Here is an 18,056-nt window from a genome sequence, read left to right as displayed (position 1 = left end):
TATTTCTATCATTTCTATAACTGGAATTACTTCTATAATCATAAAAAATAATTGTATAAAAAAAAAAAAAAAAGTTCACTCGACTGGATTCGAACCCGTGCCAAAGTATTTGAACTCTACATTTGCTGGCTGGAAGCATACGGTAAGGGTCTCCCTACGTTCCCTCAAAATCAAGGGCTAACTATATGAGCCTACATTGCACCCGAGTGTACAAGTTTTCGAAACACGACCTTCTTCTGGTTGGTGCGCACTCCCGCACCGGAAGTGAATATCGTTCGTACGTGGCTCGACCGAGCAATAAAGAAGGCCCGGACTCGCGGAGCCGCCAAAAGAGAATGGGGAGAGACAGTCGGTCGGAGACCAAGAAGCGAGTCGGATCACGCAACGGAACCACTATATTGTCAGGAAACACGTGATTCTCACCATGCGAAACTAGATCGACTAGTCGGTTCCGTGGATTCCCGATATCGATCCCTTCCGCTCCGTTTCCCTCGATTGTATTCGGACAGGTAGCCGTTCGCGTTCGATAACAGATAATAGGAGGAACGGTATCGCGTCGCGAATTCACCTAACTTTGATACTCGCTTACGTTCACCACAGGCCGTTATGTTCGCCGGGCTAACGAGCTGATAGAAAGTGTTTCGAGGAATGCTGAGAGAGAGATACAACGGCGCGTTCTAACCGACTGGTAAGTAATCCACGTCGATGAAGAAAGAAAAATAACGCCGCGTTCGTAACAGTTATTGGAAATCCTATTGAATGCTGATAGACTGGCACCTTGACTTACTTATTAAATTAGAACGTTCTTTGTTTACGCTTTGTCAATTTTCTCCACGGTCGAGGAACACGTTCGATAATCTTTGAATATGAAAATAAGTAAGGTATAATGGTCGTTGAAATACAACGTGGTTAATTAACAAATTTTATTAAGTATCTTTAAATATTCCAAGTATTAAAGAAAATTAATAGTACGTTGCAATATGCTGCAATTTGGCGCGTTATGCAAATTTTTGCATTGCAACGCGATGCACTATAGTCCGTCCTAAAATTTCCATGTTTCCATGGTTACGTACAATGCCCCATCTTTCTAGGATTAAAGGTGCGATCCACACGCGGCACTACGGGCATTATCGTCGAACAATGTAGCCGTTCCTTCGTTGTTAGAAAATCTTTATTGTATAATAAACACGTTATATTTCCGCGACTACCGTACCTGCGAATTCAGGTGTACGGTCCGCTATGAAAACGCGGTCGATTAGAAATCCACGGGGTGTCTGGTATACCCATGACGCCACTTACGCGCGGTGATGGTACATCGTTAGACGCCAGAGTAAATTCTTCAGATTCCACGGTACATGTGCGAACCGTTCTATTAATGTAACCATCAAGTCGGGCCTTCTCTGTTCCACGAGGTTTGCACGCACCTCGATTCCGTCGCTTCTTTCTCCGCCTCCGTTTCCCCTCGTTTTCTTTCATCCGAAAGACGCCGAGGAGTACGGTGTATTTAAACTTTCGTTCGAAGAGGAACACGAGGCGAAACGGCTCGGTTGATCCCGTTTTGATTTCGAAGGGGAGACACGAGACAGCCGGTAAATGGAAACGGGTGCAGGATATTTGGAAACGTCGACCTCTTCGACATCGGAGCAGTCTCATGCAACTAAGATTTTCAGTAGCTGAAGAGAAACGTAGAGGAAGGAATTTTCCGACACGGGAAAAGTATCAGGCTCTTCTTAAGATGAAAGCAAATCAAGAAATTGCATCCATGGTACAAATTGGAAATAAGCGAAGATTATTGGAAATTATGTTTCTGGACTGAAGAAAATTAACTTTTGAATGACGCACCATGGAGAGAGATAATCAGAATTTTATATCATTTACATTTTTTTAAATTTTATACCATTCGTCTAACTTTAGACAGAATGTAAAAGAAGAATATGAAAAGTAGAAAAATTTTAGATCAGTGGATCACGAGGTGTTAACTAAATTTTATGAAAATACAACCTTCTCGCGTTGTTTTCCTTGGCAAACGCCAACAGAATGCACGCTACCTGTGTCGCTTTCGAATATTTTATATGAAATTCGGAGTCGTAATCGAGGCTCGTGGAAACCGGCCAAGGAAAGATGTAATCGCGACAGATTTTTGCGGTCCGCGTTGAATACACACGGCACCCTTAATCCGCACGTTCAACGCGTTTGCTAACGTTACGATCTTCTGTTATACTTTGTTCAGTGACAAATGCGCGGAGCATGACGTCAAATGCGATCAGAGGTATTCGAAGAAAGAAGAGTTCGCTATGCGAGGTAAAAGTGGCTGTTATCGGGGCGCCAGGAGTTGGGAAAAGTGGTGGGTATAAGAATTATCTTAAATTTCAATTATATATTAATTTTCATCTTTTCAAATTTGAACCATCGAACGTTTGCTCTAATATTTAACCCTTCCTCTTTACTGTGCTCGAAAGTGTAACATCACTCATTTTGCCTAGCAAATATTATTATAGTGTTATTAATAACTCTATGATATACTAATAATATTATAATGATCAATTCTCTCTCATTAATGTGCTAAAAAATAAAACACTGCTCTATAATACTCAACCCTTTCCAAACAAGTACAAGAATCATACTTCCATCGAAAAGTACATATTCGAATGATATTCAATCAGATCGGTATGAAACCCAAAGAAGACGAAGAGGAAGAATCTTCGAAGAAAATGAATCAGCCCAGCTGTTAATTCAAGTACAAGTGCACAAGTCACATGTTAACGGGTGACCAAGCGATAGGTGTGCGCGCACGAGAAACGTGGTCAGAACCCAGAGAGAAGCCAACCCGGGTGTATTTTTGGTAATGGCACGTGTAAGGCATAGAGGTGAATAAATAATTGCCTTAGATCCCGGCGATTATGCGTTCCGCCCTATTTATAAAATTTTATTTCAATATTTCCTTGGATCACGTAACGTCGCGATCGCGTTTTCTCACGAATAGAAGAAAAGAAAAGAAGAAAAAAAAAAAGGAATGAATCGTAGATATCGGTTTCGAACACAACGATGACGGCAATGTTTTCCTTGCAGTTTTCGTTTGCTGTATTTTTAACTTGCCAAGTAATTGCTGGTTTCGTCGAAAGAAAGGAAAGGGGAAGGGTGGTTAAAGTTGATTCGGGTAGCCGAATTGATCCGCGCAGGAAATTGGCACGAGGAGCAGCAAACTTTTAACGAGCCACGCGAGGGAAAGCGTCCAAATGATGTTGCTCGGTGGAATCGAGCAAGAGATACCCGATCGCCGATAAATTTGTTCTCTATGAAGCGTTCAGGTGGTCCTGTCAGTCACGGGATGAAACGTGCTCTAGTCTTCGGGGATCCAGACCCGCTGTGGCCAGTCTACAATTTTAGACGCCTTGGAAAATCACTTCCTCTTCTTCTTTCGATTTCACAAATCAAAATTCCTACGACACGTTTAGTTTCGGGCTAGTTTTTCATTGAATTTTCAGACGAAACATCGCGAGCTGACGTTCGATGCTCGTGCAAGGTTCTGTAGCACCGTGGCAGGTTCGAGTTCGAGGTAAAAATAGTGCGGTATACCTCGAAGCGGGTCACTAGGCTGTAGCTCTCGTTTCTCTCGATCGAATCACGATACGTTGGAACGTGCATTGTATCGAACAAGATCGTGTAAGTTTCCATGATATCGAGTGGAAATTGATTCCTACAGATAGGACAGGGAGAGTCAAAGTAGAAGAAACTGGACCCTTAAACTTAGTTAGTCGTCTCTATATTTCTAACATAGAATTAATCAAAATTCTAATTAATGCATCTAGAAAAATTTCAGATTTATAGAAAGTATTTCAAAATAAGTAGTAAGATCCTAGCTACAGCTCACAAGCTGTTATTTTGAAGAAATGTCTATCATTGCACTTGTTATCTTATGCAATTCGTCCCTGTTTGGAGCTAATCGAATATCATAGAGGAACCGATAGAAATAGAGCGCTTGGTTCTGGTAAAATGTAGGTTGATAACTTTCTAACAGATATGTGCACGGAATTTCTATTGATGTATGCACAATCTAATATGTGTCACACTCGTCCACCTACTGTCCTGATAGATGAAAACGGTGCCGGAGGAAAGTTCTAACGATAGAAACTGGAATCGAATAACAACGCTAATTCAAGCTAATTCCTATGAACGTTTCAAAACGATATCACAGATATTCTTTTCACGTTCCAGCATTGACAGTGAGATTTCTAACAAGGAGGTACATCGGGGAATATGATCACCAGTCAGGTAAGGCACATCTCGATTTACAAGATGCGGCTTCTCGATACCAGAACGAAACGTCGATAACAATGTCGCGTATATTTCCATACAGTTTTCTTTTTTCTTTTATTTTGAAAAATTGCCAACAACCGCGCTGAAGCACCTAAAAGGCTGCGTATACTCTCCCTACGCATACCTTGGGCTGCGTCTGGTCTAAATTTATCGAAGACGAATTTGACACTAGACAGGACGGGTACTAATGCGAGGTTGATACTCGTACAAAACTCCTTGTTTTGTTGAAATACAGAAGCGGGATAGACGAGACGAGGGACTTTCTTGCGAGCACGTGTCTCGTATCGAGGGGATCTAAAACTAGACCGGACTAGAAAGATCCACTAAACAGTCTTCGGCTACCTGATCACCGAATGAAACGCGATGAAAATTTCTTATATAATTTCTTTGTTCTGACGTCTTTTCGAATGCGTTGGTGTAAGTTATTGATCACATTAAAATTGTATTATTTTTCTTTTTCTTTTTTTTTAGAAAACAGATACAAGCACGAGGTGTTGGTGGACGGTGAACCGATACTATTTGAAATTTTAGACACTTGCCCGAAGGTAAGAAACGAACGGTTTCGTTAATGACAGAGGATAATGAAAAAGTATATTTTCCGATGTTACAGAGCGAAGATGAATTACCATCCACGGAAACTCTACAATGGGCTGACGGATTGCTTTTGGTCTATTCGATAACCGACCGAGGTTCCTTCAATTTTGTTCGAAAAGCGAAGGAAACACTGGCGGTGGCTGATCCGGAGGCTACGATGCCTCTTGCTTTAGTTGGAAACAAAGCCGATATGGTTCATTTGAGGCAAGTTAGCACCGAGGAGGGAGAAATACTCGCGAAGGACTTCGAATGCTGGTTCAGTGAAGTATCCGCCGCGGAACAGGTATACTTTCTATTCGGTTCGACCAGGTAAAAAAGTTTTCTCTCTTGGATAATTTGAATGTAACAATATTGTATTGTTTTAGGTAACTCAAGTTGCCGAATCGTTTCACGAACTGTGCCGAGAAGTTTTGGCTGCCAGGAGGAGGAACAAGCAATCGTTATTGGATAGGATGCTCGGTAGCAAAGCGACCCGTGCTTATTCCCGGGGGAAAAGCGATTCTGCACTTCCGAAAGATTAATTTCTATACGCGGAGTCTTTCTAAGAAACATTTTTCTATCTATATTTTTTTCTTACTAAACGGGAAATCGTGATGATTCTATTTAAGAAAATTTCGAAGCGTAACGAAACATATTTTATGCATGCATACACGTACTTATCAGTAAAATTTTAAGTACCAAAGATTTATGTAGTTTCAAGTAACTATGATTTATACTATAACGTGGTACGTACATTTAGAAGCTTTATGTTAGAGAATAATTTAAGCGTATAACGTTTCAATATGTTGTCATATTTTTTACTGAAACGCTTTATTGTCTTGCAAGATATACATATTTCCATCGAAATTCAATTACTCGGTTCACAATGTGTGAAAAGTGAATGGCTTGTTCGTTTTACAAGGCTGATAATGAATACAACATACACGAGTGTAGTTTATATACATACAGAAACCTGTGCTAGTTGATCTAGATTTATTTTGTACTTATAAGGTAAAGTTATGACAATAAATATTTTATCTATTTATTATATCACGATGATATGTAAGGCTATAATTTTAACTTCAAAATAGATGATTTTCATAGAAAGTTGATCATATTTAATCATGATATAATGATAAATCCGTTCTTATTTATCTTTCAACACTTAAATCACAATTTCGTATTATTTACAGACATTAAGTAAAGTCTATTTTGTATCATCGTATGTTTCCAGAACATCTGCCAAATGTTCATTATCTCTTGGCCTCTTGAATTGTTTCCTCTTACCGACTGGTTTCTTTCTTTTGATCGGAGCCGGTTTCTTAGGACCGTGATCTTGCATCGATCGTATTCCTTGTTTCTCAAGATATTCATCAATCTTTTGATCATCCATTGCATCAACAGCAACAGCCCTCCATAATTTTTGAAATTCATCGTCTATTGGAAACTGTGCCGTTTTATCGTTATAGAATACAATCTTTTTCTTATCCATGGGCCTTGTTATAAATAATATTTCGTTTTGTAAACTCTAGAATTGTGAAATCACCGTTACTATCACTGTTTCACACTACGCACTATCAGCCACACACCATTCACTCTTCTACTTGCCTTTAAATGTTTATCACAGTGTGGCAAGCTTTCCTGTATATCCTCTAATAAAATTCCCCCCAGACCTTTCAAGTCCTGTTGTTTTAGCAATCTCAACAGAGATTTCTTATCTTTGATTTTATACATAGCTTTGAATACAAATCTACCGTCCGAAGTTACCTCAATTTTTGGATTTTTAATAAGAGCTTCAGTTTGAAGCCATTGTTTTACCTGACCAACAAAAATCCCCATGCTCCAAATCTATGCTAATATTACTTACATATTATTAGACTTACCTTAGATCCAACATCTAATTGATTTGTCTCATCTAGAATTTCCTCTAATGTCAAAGGATGATCGTCACCATCCTGATGCCTAGTTTTCATGTGTTTCACTATCTTGGCTAAAACACCAAACTTGTATTGGGTACTACCAGACATGGTTTTATAGTTAACCATGTCCAGCTTTGGCCCTGTAGACACAGAGGATGGCTTGGGTTTCTTTTTGAGGGGCTCATCTCGTGCAGAGTCTTTATCCTGTTCCTTTTTCTTTTTTTCTACCCTGTAAACATAAATTTTACATTTTACATTATACCATAAAGCATATAGTATGTGTTTAAACTTTTAAATTTTTGTGAAACAGGTAATTCATAAGTTTAAACTTTAATACGAATGTTATAATAAAATGTGTCTATGGTACTTTTAAATTTCTACTTTCTATACAGATACAGGTTAGAAACGTAATTTGGTATCTAATACTTACGCTGGTGTGCTTAGAGCTCGTTTTTTAAACAGTTCTCGTTCTCTGAGTAATGCTGGATCCATTGTGTTTAAAATTTACAATTATACAAATACCAAAACCACTTATTTAACTCTTGCTTACGATCTGTCACTTTTGTCACATGCTAATCTGCTTGACGAGTCGTTTGCCAATCCAAAGACTCCATTTCTCTTGGTGCGTCGAACTGCAAGAAAACTTATACTGCGCATGCGCCAGTTTGCATTCGCTTAACTTCGATAGTTTCAAATCTTCGATACTTGTATCGAATTAGTTTATCGTTAGTGCAGTTGTGGTTTGCGTCGTAAGTGTAAATTGGAAGAAATATACAAATATATTTATGAATTATAACTAATTACGTGTGTCCATCATAATTTAAGGTGAGTCTTTACACTTATATCCCTGTTTCAAGTGTAATTGTTACTTAATAATTAATATTCATGAAAAGAACGTGTTTATTGGACATGACGCCCCGTCGAGTCTTGCAGTAGACGTCAGCCCCCCTTGCTTCTCTGGAGTTTTCGGCATTTTACAACATTTTTAGGTAAGTGCTTAAGTTCTCTTGGTTAAGAATAAGTATAATTGGAGGAGCCCACTACATTTAGTCTTATTCTGAATAAATAACGCCAATGATGGGATACACTTCCTCTACATCTATTCTAGAAAAGTATTTGTAATTCTTGGACAATTCATTTGATTCATTTCATGCTTTACTGTACTTCCAATTTCGAAAGTTCAATACTTTTATCAATATAACATATTCATTGATATTCTTTATGCATGCAAACAAATTCTTTCCCGCCAATTGCGTTACATCCATACGGCCGCCATTTTAGTACATAAATATTCGTGGAAATTTGCTTTACCGACGCTTACCAAATTTGCTTTTTCGATGAAATCAATCATTAGCATTTATCAAAATCATATAACACCTTTCGAATCTACCAGTATTTAACACGTGCCTCTTAATGTTGTCGTTGTTTTATTAAAGACCATAACCTCGATTCGAGCATACAGACCTACCGTGGTTCTCAATAATACTCGAGAACGTAAACAGATCGAGCGCCGGTATCAAACCAGCCAGTACACAAAAACCAAATCCGGCGAAGTAATCGTTCGGTAACGTCAACAACATTCCAGAGCAGGTTCGCTGGTCGTCGCGGTGTTTACGTTTGATAAGTCGTTCCCGACTAGTTCCAGTTGTCGGAAACATCGCGCGTAGATTTCTTCCGTACCAGCGGAGCAACAGTATTGCTCACCGGTATCCGTCGCGTCGGTGGAAAATAACAGGAAACGTCTTGTGTTGGGATCGCGTGTGGCGCGCTTCTGTCGTGTAACGTGCGCGCGAAGGATGGCTTTCTGAACGGAAAAAGATGGGGATATTAGGTTAGGGAGCGAGAGAGCGAAAAGATGGCGCGAGAGAGGGTTGTGCGTAGGGGTTGGTTGGTAGAGATGGCACCCAGACCATGATCCGCAGAGGGTGCGATGAGGAAACAAGAGAGACGATGAGAAGCGAAGGGCAGAGAAGGGAAGGGCTGGTATGGTTGGTTAAACGGTGGCTGCTCTCGGTCGAGGGGGTAGGGGAAGGTACGCGAAGGTAGGAGAGAGGGATGCTGGGGCGGTTCAAGCGGGATCGAGTTCACGCCGAGTGAAGTGCGCCAGTTTGTGTCAGACCACGGAGCACGGAAGATGCTCCCGGTAGTTCACGAAACGGGTGGACCGCCCTTATCGCGCCGGCGGCGTCGCGCGACCATTTTTCACGGTGTCGTGTCAAATACGCTTGAAAACAGCAGGAACGTTGGAAGCTCACGTATCACCAGGCCGTTATCTACGTTCACCGTCATGACCACGGCGTTCAGCATACTGATGGTCCTGCTGCCCGCTGCCTACCCGGACAAGATCTCCATCGGTGAGTGTCTTTTACGTGTTACAACGTTCAGCGAATTCGCGTATGATACGCTTGCAACCGGCTCGCGTGTGTAGCGACACGATCGGTCGAACGTTGTGCAACTACTCCAACGGTTATGGAGGGTTGTTGCACTCGGCTCGTTGCTGTCTATTTAAGATTGGACGGAAGTAAATATTCCGTTCTTGATGCGCGATTTTTTACGCTCGAAAGTGTGCATATTTCTCTTCTACAGAGAGAGAAATATAGAGAAGGAACGATTGCTTAATCACGTTCTTACTCGGGATAAGAAAAAATTAGGCAGTCAGTGATTAGGTCTGCGAAGCTTCTGGAGCTTTAGTTCATGAAAAATAGAAAGTAGACAGTACTATCACACAGTTAATATTACTAATATCACTGCTACGATTTAAATTTGAGACTGTGAAATTTCGTCGGTCATCAAAGGATTAACACGTTCGTTGCCACTTCCCGTATTGTCCGATTTTTCATATGATAGCATTGAAAAGTATAATGTACAAACGACGTTCATGGACCGAAGTTACATTATTTTATTTTATTAAAAGAGCTGTCCTATTTTGGACAAATTTCTATTTGGGTGCTGTTAACGAAGGTGTTGAATAACAGGTTCTTCGTGATATATTCATTCGCGTGTTCATTCTTGACGATAAACACGCGTTCATGTAGAACAGTAAACAGCGATTCGGGTGGGGTTATAGAGTAGGGTGTTTTCGTTATTGCTATATTTCGCGTAGGTGATAGGTGTGCACGATTGCAATGAATCGCTGTAGTCATTCGGGAAAACGTATCGACAAGTTTCGTCGTTGAATCAATAAAGAAGGGATACGCATTCTAGAAACGTTTTTAATACATCATACGCGTGTCGATATGAACATCCGTTTTTAAAATTATTTTATAAACAACGACGAGAGGCGAGAAACTGCAATTTATGATCTACATGAAATAACTGATCAAGTATTGATTTACAACGCGTTACACGAGATGGTAATTGGATTCTCAATACAAAACAGCATATGCATGTCTTTTAATTAAAAATGAACCGGTAGAAAATCAAAAAAATTTGATATTGAAATCATAAAACATACACAATCAAATTCATTGTTTCCTTTAAACAAAATGCCGTTTCCGAACTTATAATTTTAAATAATTTCTCTTCAACGAAATTTAATGTTTCATCAGGAGCATGTTCATATTTAGCCTTAATTAACAAAAGCCACGTACAATACAATTTAATTATTCCCCTGATCAAAACAATTCCATCGGATCAGACTATTCATTCTCTGAAACCCCTAGACGTCCTTCGTGGATTACAGAGTTGTTAAATAATTCGATTTAATTAGATCAGCTCGAAGTTATTTCATACGAGACTAGCAACTTTGATATTAACTCTGACCTCGAGTAATACGTACAAGCGCTTGGGAAGCATAAGTTGCAATGGTGCAACCGTTTCTAATTAAATAAGAATACGAAGAACCCTTTCAAATATATCACATCGAATTTACTCGTAAATAATTCGTATGATTTGAATAATAATGTCAAGCGTGTGTCTTGAATCGTTAAGAGGTAGTTATTATTCAACGCGTTTAGTTCAAAGTTCGAAGGAATGAAATTGCATCCTCTAAACATTCGTACATCGAACCATCAAATTTCCTTTCTCAATTTTTCCTCCACCTTTCGATAAGCTCCGTTGAAAAATCGGCCACGGAAATCTGCGGGTACCGGGAGAAGCGTGATATTCGGTTAAAAGCCTGGTAGATTACCATCAATGCACATCTCAGCTACGTAACGGTGGAGGTTGCGGGGAGGAAAAAACGATGGAGAAGAAAAGAACGAGTGAATCTGGCGAACGGGTGCGTGAAAGAGGGAAAGAAAGAGAAGGGTTGCGGAGGGGGATGTGTTTTTGGAGGGTTGGAAAAGGAACGGGGAAAGTGAGCGCGAGACGATCAGACGCAGAAATAGAGGGGTGGAATAGAGAGTGAGAGAGAGAGAGAGAGAGGGCTAAGGGATTAGAAGGAGAAAGAAGAACGTTGAGCGAGGAGCGAATGATGAATGCCTATAGAAATGGTGGTGTCTTTCTTCCACTCTCGTATGTATGTAGGTAGAGAACTGGTGGCTAAGTCGACGGAAAGACGAGGAGGAGGTCGTGGCACGAGAGGGTGACGGTGGTGACGTTGGAGGAGGTGGAGGAGGAGGATAGTCGAAGGTTCGTTGCCTTGCCAAGTTATACCGCACACGGTGGCTTTCTTTGCTACTCGAACCTCGATGCCTCTCTCCCACTTCACCACTCGTTCGCTATATTTTTACGGAATTATGCGAAAGACCCTGGCGAAAAATATATCAGACGGACGAGTCATCGCTACTTGACCCCACTGTCCCCTCGCAAAAGGGGTTGGTTTCGCGAACTACCCTACATGTCTTCTCGTATAAATCGTCAGGTTGAAATACGTTTGGAGTGGACAGTCGTTTCCAACAGCTGGATAAGAAAAGAATATTTGTGGACTTGTTTTTATTTCTAGAATTCTTCCTGTTAAATTTAAATGAAAGTAATCAAGTGATTTTTGATAAAATACCTCGTATTGCTATTTATGGAAACTTCTGCTTATCTTTAATAACATCTCTCGTTTTCTGCAAACTTTTATCATCTTCTTTACATGTTCTATCTATTAAAGTACTCGTGCTTCAGAATTTCGTGCTCGTTTTGCAACGAATTTTCTCTAATCAAAGAAGAAATGTGTAGAATGTCGGATATGCAATTTTTAACCAATTAGATACATTTTGCATATAATAATGCAAAAATTCAATTAACTTTGAAAGTGTATGATTTAAAATTATTTTTATAAATGAAATTGATGGAGGATTAATATTTTATCTTGCTATATTCCTTTAAGAGTCTCGTTATCTATTTATCCAATTCATGCTTCTTTAAGTTAGTTAATTAGCTCGGTTCAAAAGGTGAAACGAAAACGTGATTGCGATTAAACAGCGATCAATTATTTAAATATGTATATTTAAAAATATTTCTTCAGGATATAAAAATGAAATATTCAGAAATTCTATATAATTATTTAGAAGAATATTCCATTCTCAGAATACCTCGAAAATTCGCATATGAATTTAATCAGTGAATTTCATTGAAGCCGAGTTAGAATGGTCAATTTAGTCATTTGATTCAATGCAGCATGAAATGTTCCGTCTTCTTGGTGCATGTTAGTCCTGTCTGGCAAGGAGCATCTCGGGCAACAGGAGCAAAGATAGCCTGGCCTTTGTAGAGCAAGGTAGAGGTGCTTACCACTCAAGAGACTCGCCGTCCGACTAATGCGATTAATAGCACCAAGCTATCAGACAAGGGAGACATGTCGGTGCTCCCATAGCTTCTCCATCGTGGCGCATATCGTCGAAGAATTTCCCTAGCCTCGCTCGGGGCTGCTGTGCAACGGGACAAAATCGAATTTCAGTGCGTCCCGGTCATTTCTAGGGGAAATGAGTGCTCGACGAAGTAGGAGGGTCGGGGAAAAAGTGTCTGCTGAGCGTTTCATGGAAATATCTATCTTCATAAATCATTCTAAAATTGATTTATTCAAGCTACGAGACGATGCGTTCCGTATTTCATATCGAATAGATTCCTCATAATGAGAAATGACAAATGCGATTCATTATTTTCATCCTTCGAAATGAAAATTTATTATTTTCCAAGGGGTTAAAGTTCTTTCAAATAAGTATTACAAACGTATCGCAATAGCGGATGTAACGTATCACGAAGGTAATTCGATTTCCTACCGTTTGCCGATCGATACTAGTCGCATGATGACCAAGAATTATACTAATTTCCCGTACAGAATGATCGGAACAAAAGGGTTGGCATTCTGCTGGCTGGAATGGCGAATGTCTCCGGGTACGGCGCGCGTTCGAATGCCAATTTATTATTCGCATAATCGGCTGCAATCGGAGCGCGTTATTCGGTTGCCGTGATAATACGAGACCGGCTGCTCTGTGTTTCTATAATTGATGCATCGGTTCGCCTATTAGAATGACAAAACCGCCGGCTTGTGTACGATCATCGACGCATATTCTCGACCAGCCACGAACACGACGCCCGACCACGCAGCCAGGATATCTGTCTAAAGCGAGCTTTGCAATATCGTATGTTATACGCGCAAAGTTACTCGCCATTAAAGCTACCTATCCCCGTTGAAATCGGCCAGCGAAGTTTCGTGAAATTACCCAAAACTCGTAACCGGCTATTACAGGTTACTTCAACCTTCCTACCTAGAGCAGACGTTCATTAATTACTCGGATGATCGTACTTGTTCTTCACCTCTAAACCTAAAGCCTAAGACATAGAATTTCATACGTGACGTTCGATGAAACGAATACAGATAAAAATGTTAGGTCGTTTCAACGATGGTCGCATTTTTTGATTTTTGATTTTGACAATTTTAGAGCAGATAGGGATTGAGATAAAATGATTTAATTGTTGGCCACTCTGCGGATGCTCGCTCTAACCGACAGCTCATCGATCGTTTACAAGGCGTTTTCAGGAATTCAGGACGTCGCTTTAGGACGAGAGAGGTTGTTCAAGTTGTCACGGTTGCTCTCCATCGACAGAGCATACACGCGAGAGGGTATCAGCTTCCTCGTGGCATCGTATAGGATAGGTATCTTCGATCAAGTACACTCGCCGTGGTAGTTACACGGAATGGATATCGTCGATAAATTTCCCGCTCGTAAAGTATAACCCTTTTGCACTTTGCGTTCAACGAGAGAATAACAAGGTAGAGGCGTTAGCGTATCCTCGATATGATATCTGGAAATATTTACATATTCGCTTTAAAGCGTTCTCAATGATCCAGCCTGCTAGCAGCGTTCTTTCTGCTCTCTGATCGTTGAGCATCAGTGTCAATGGAATGTACCTACCCCTTTGCTATTGGAAAATAACGTTACACTCCCGGTCGTCGCGTGTCAGCTTTACAGCATCTCCGGGGAGGGTTGGAATACACCCACCGTTACGAGTATCGTAGCAATGATAGAAACGTAGAAGCATCAGACGCGAGCTAGAGTAATCCGATATTATCGAGCTGCTTTTCCATATGTAGAAATGGGTATGTCTCTCCCTGGAAGACATCCTTAGGGTTTTCAGTCGATGTAGCCTTTCTCCTACGAAGGATGCATTCAGTGCAGCCACGTAATGCGTCGTACGTGGGATGCACTTCGTGGTCACCTTTGTTTTCACTGTCTTACGTTGTTGCAAGAAGCTTATAATATAATATTTATTTAACAAAATAATAGCTTTCTAGCGTGGCGTATCTGAGCTATAATTATTTAGAAGGTGATTATTTGTTAATTTAAATTTTCCATTTATTACCTTCTAAAATTAATATAATATTCTTGTTATTTAGAATTCTTTTGAATAGTCTTTTCTTAATTATTTGATTACGTTCAATTCGAGGCGTCGATCATGGTTGACCTCCATAGCAATTAATCGGTATTGTAGCATTAGTATCGTTGTACAGCAAACGTTTACGTCTGACATTAATCGAATAGCATTCTCAATGGGCAAAGTGGCGCGTACGTCGCCACAGCTTCTGCATTAATTCGAACAGAGAATAATGTTAGCTTCGACACGTGATGCTAGCTGCAGTATCATCATCGATACATGTTCACAAACGCATCCCCCTGTGTTCTCTGAAATTAACAGCACTCAATTACCAACGCGTTAAAAAGAAACCGGAATATATTCTGAACTATTCATATATTTATCATAGAAAATTCAAGTTTGATGTTCTATCGAAGAAGTTTCTTTCGTTTCCATCGCGACAGCGCACGCCGGCGAAATAAGCTTGTCGCGGTCGAGAAAGACAAGCAGAGAGACGCGCGGTGGCATCGCGACAGAGGGGAAAAAAGATAACGAAATGGGAAACTTTGACGGCGGGGAAAAAAGGTTTAGAAAATGGCACGTAAAATTGCGCGACAACCTCGGTGTATCGATTGTTCGTCGAACAGACAAAAGCAGACTCAAGCCAGACAAGTAGGTGGTAATGGAAACACGCGACGAAGGGGTGAATACTGAAGTAGAGAAACGACGAATAGTTGGATATAACGGGGACGGAACATAAGGGAAGATAGATAAGCGGATAGATATGGCTGGGAAAGTGTAGAGGGAAAAATGGTGAAAACAGTGGAAGAGGGGAACTGATAGTCATATGAAAGCGCGTTTGAGTTTCAACGAAAATGGAGTCGGTGGCGAAAGAGTAACGAAAAGAAACGAGCAGAAGGGTTGAACCATGGGTAAAGGAAAAAAAAAAAGAGAGAACGAAAAGCAGAAAGTAAGGAAAGTTAGCAGAGGATGGAAGTAAAAAGATCGATGCTTGACTTCGTCGAGCTTGGATACCTTCTCTCTATTCGGGTTCCATAGCCACCAGCGATGCCGCACAGCCATTTGCCAGCTTCTTCTTCTTCTTCTTCTTCTTCTTGCTCGGATAGGAGACGGTTATTAAAACCTGCGTGGCCCACTCGGTTCCCTGCTTGCCGCTCAACTTTTCCCTGCTTTCGATTCTTCGGAATTTAATTAAACTTTGAGTAAGAAGCGCAACATCCGGCTACGATTTTTATAACGACACGTATCTATTAAAGATGCATTTGCATGCTTCGAACCAGGAATAAGAAAAATGTTTTTGTCGGCTTCATTTTCTTTTCGCAAGTTATGATCATTTTCATACGTCTATTGTTCATGTAAATGTAGATAGGAAAAGGTACGAACGTCTTCGGTGTTCCGTGTGTTTCGCATCGAAATAGTTTTCAAAATTCGAGAAAATCCAAGGTCCCACTCGTAATTTTCCGCTTTGATGACTCCGTTGCGAGTTACCCCGGAGCTTGGCCGAAGGACCAGGATCCTACTTGGCAGACCGCTGTGGCTTAGAAACTTGACAGTGCCTACGATCTCTTCTATACCTTCCTGGATTCGTCCTCTTATTCAGTTCGCGATATTCCTATTTATACGTCAGGGCACGCAAGGATCCTGACTCGGTTCCTTCGTCCAAGTATAAGTTGATTTCGCAACTTTTTTCCACCGCCATGTTTTGGTTATCAATTCAAGGGAAACGTTTAATATTAAACAAGGACGAGTGGGATCGGGCAAAAAGTGACTCTTGGTTTTGCGAGTCTCGGATTTGGAACGCGGTGCTTTGTTGCGAAACAGACGGAACGTAAATGGTATCCGTTTTGGTTTCCCTTTAATGGCGAAGATTATCTAAGATAGGGAACACCGTGGAGGGTGAATTCCACGGATAACTCGAAGTCGCCATCGCCAAGGGATATTTCCAACGATATTTTATCGCCCCAGCGTGTGTGATACGACGTCCCATTAATCCTCTTCTTGTTCGCTCTTCTATCTCCGTCGGCTACTGTACGACTGTCCTCAGCCGGAAAGATGATAACAGGGTCATGGAAACAGTTTGTTACGTGGCACCAAAAAGGCGTGGAACGTTAAAGGAGGAAAAAAGGGAAGTACTGTATAGGGAAACGTTAGGGACCAATCTTTCAGTGGATGGTTAATATTTTGAAAACCCTAATCTTCCTTTTGAAATGGTCAGATTTATTGCCTGTATCATTTTGGACAGTTTTATTTGCGAGCAGCATTAATTTTTATAAATGTTTATATTTATACGTTACTGTACAATCCTTTGACATTGAATTAGGATCACTGAAAAGATCATTAATAATTACTCATATAAATTGCATGATTGTATAATAAATATATGGTTTAATATTGCTAAAAAATGTACAATAAGAGATGGTGTTTCTTCGAAGTAGAGCAGTCAGCGATAATAGATGGCACGTCTGACCTATTATAGAGCTATACTACTGTCACTACTCACTGCCAGTTTTCACCGCGTTTATGATATTAAAAACGCTACTTATGAATGAAATTTCTGCATCAGAGCTTTCAGAATAAAATATTTAACATTTGAAACTAGATCAGAAATCAAAGATATAAAAAAACAAAGAATTTTAAAGCCTCGAATGTCCTGAATAGCAATTGTCACTCTGGAAAGACTTTTTATTTTGCAACACTACCATTAATTTACCTTAAAAAATGGATGGCACCGATAAAAATTTCAGCCCCATTTTAACGAGTAAATTTCACGAATTTTTTATTTTACCGCCTTTCGCACTGAGATTTAGTGAAAATGCAGCGGCCATTTGTTCCTTTACAGTTGAATAATTGAAAGTACTGCGAGTTACACGGAAAGTAATGGCGTTAGGTATACCCAGCGCGGGAAGACAAGAAAGGAAGGATATAAAGGGATAATTATAGGGGAGCCGGAAGTCTCGGGGAACGATTTTACGCGCGTTTACAGAATGCATGCGGGCTGTTTCACGTTTCATGTCGCGCGCTTCATGTTTCGCGTATGTAATGGGAGGGTAACTCGCAAGTTACAGTCCCAAAGTTGACTCTGGTTTTGTCTTTAACGCCGGATTAGTGTGGCTTCGTCGAGACTCGTGGTAACGTTTAATCATTTCCCCTGTACGCGGAATATGCCGGTGAATCCTGAAAACGCGAGAGAAAGGCTGACGATGAGGAACGAACGGGATGAGAATGGAGAGGGTGACACGATGCTTTATCCGGCTTTTCTCTTGTAATACTATAATACCATAAATTCGGTGCAATCGAATCGTTGTGGCGCAAAGGGTCTTCCATGCTTCTCTATTAAATAAAAATCAAGTATAATATTCAGCTATTAGGAGGATAATTCAAAGGGCAGATAGGTAATTAAACCTGCCTCTAATTACGCATGAATTTGATATTAAATTATTTCGAAACGATTTAAATTACATACTGATGTTTAAAAAACCAAAATTTAGGGAAGCCTTTAGAAGG

At 40.3% G+C, this 18,056-nt stretch overlaps 3 protein-coding genes across 8 annotated transcripts in view; 2 read left to right on the top strand and 1 right to left on the bottom strand.

Annotated features, from left to right (window-relative positions):
- The first annotated feature begins 323 nt into the window (after nucleotides 1-323).
- On the top strand, nucleotides 324-5,940 carry LOC117605037 (ras-related and estrogen-regulated growth inhibitor). 2 transcript variants are annotated; one of them, XM_034325824.2, is made up of 6 exons: nucleotides 325-688; nucleotides 2,231-2,344; nucleotides 4,216-4,272; nucleotides 4,789-4,862; nucleotides 4,928-5,194; nucleotides 5,277-5,940. In XM_034325824.2, exons 2-6 carry the CDS (start codon nucleotides 2,248-2,250, stop codon nucleotides 5,430-5,432), a joined length of 651 nt encoding a protein of 216 aa, XP_034181715.1. In that variant the 5' UTR covers nucleotides 325-688; nucleotides 2,231-2,247; the 3' UTR covers nucleotides 5,433-5,940. The 2 variants fall into 2 exon arrangements, with proteins under 2 accessions (XP_034181725.1, XP_034181715.1); XM_034325834.2 differs by lacking the exon at nucleotides 4,216-4,272 and having other exon boundaries at nucleotides 324-688.
- Nucleotides 5,941-6,089: 149 nt separating this feature from the next.
- On the bottom strand, nucleotides 6,090-7,443 carry TfIIEbeta (transcription factor IIEbeta). Its single transcript, XM_034325811.2, has 4 exons — nucleotides 7,240-7,443; nucleotides 6,774-7,038; nucleotides 6,499-6,708; nucleotides 6,090-6,418 (listed from the first exon to the last, which is right to left on the bottom strand). The coding sequence occupies exons 1-4, from the start codon at nucleotides 7,299-7,301 to the stop codon at nucleotides 6,098-6,100; spliced, it is 858 nt and encodes a 285-aa protein (XP_034181702.1). The 5' UTR covers nucleotides 7,302-7,443; the 3' UTR covers nucleotides 6,090-6,097.
- A 16-nt stretch (nucleotides 7,444-7,459) lies between these two features.
- Nucleotides 7,460-18,056, top strand: part of GluRIB (Glutamate receptor IB) — a 181,775-nt gene continuing 171,178 nt past the window's right edge. For 3 of the 5 annotated variants that reach the window (XR_013062795.1, XM_034325630.2, XM_034325638.2), the window contains exon 1: nucleotides 8,876-9,163. Coding sequence is in view for 3 of the 5 variants with exons in the window: in XM_034325630.2 (XP_034181521.1) it covers nucleotides 8,944-9,163 (220 nt within the window). In the remaining 2 variants the exon portion in view is untranslated. Of the gene's footprint in view, nucleotides 7,635-7,702; nucleotides 7,799-8,875; nucleotides 9,164-18,056 lie in introns of those variants that run through there. The other 2 variants (XM_034325651.2, XM_034325659.2) reach the window with 2 other exon arrangements.

Source organism: Osmia lignaria, chromosome 9 (assembly GCF_051020975.1).
Source record: "Osmia lignaria lignaria isolate PbOS001 chromosome 9, iyOsmLign1, whole genome shotgun sequence".
NCBI classification, from domain to species: domain Eukaryota; kingdom Metazoa; phylum Arthropoda; class Insecta; order Hymenoptera; family Megachilidae; genus Osmia; species Osmia lignaria.
Note: the sequence above shows the minus strand (reverse complement) of the source record. Positions and strands in the feature narration are given on the sequence as shown.

Bases quoted from the DNA above. Each gene is read 5' to 3' on its own strand.
- LOC117605037 (XM_034325824.2), top strand. From the start codon at position 2,248: ATGACGTCAAATGCGATCAGAGGTATTCGAAGAAAGAAGAGTTCGCTA. The intron at 2,345-4,215 runs GTGGGTATAAGA...TTCACGTTCCAG, and splicing joins GCCAGGAGTTGGGAAAAGTG to CATTGACAGTGAGATTTCTA. The intron at 5,195-5,276 runs GTATACTTTCTA...GTATTGTTTTAG, and splicing joins AAGTATCCGCCGCGGAACAG to GTAACTCAAGTTGCCGAATC.
- TfIIEbeta (XM_034325811.2), bottom strand. From the start codon at position 7,301: ATGGATCCAGCATTACTCAGAGAACGAGAACTGTTTAAAAAACGAGCT. The intron at 6,709-6,773 runs GTAAGTCTAATA...TTTGTTGGTCAG, and splicing joins AATTAGATGTTGGATCTAAG to GTAAAACAATGGCTTCAAAC. The intron at 6,419-6,498 runs GCAAGTAGAAGA...TCACAATTCTAG, and splicing joins ACTGTGATAAACATTTAAAG to AGTTTACAAAACGAAATATT.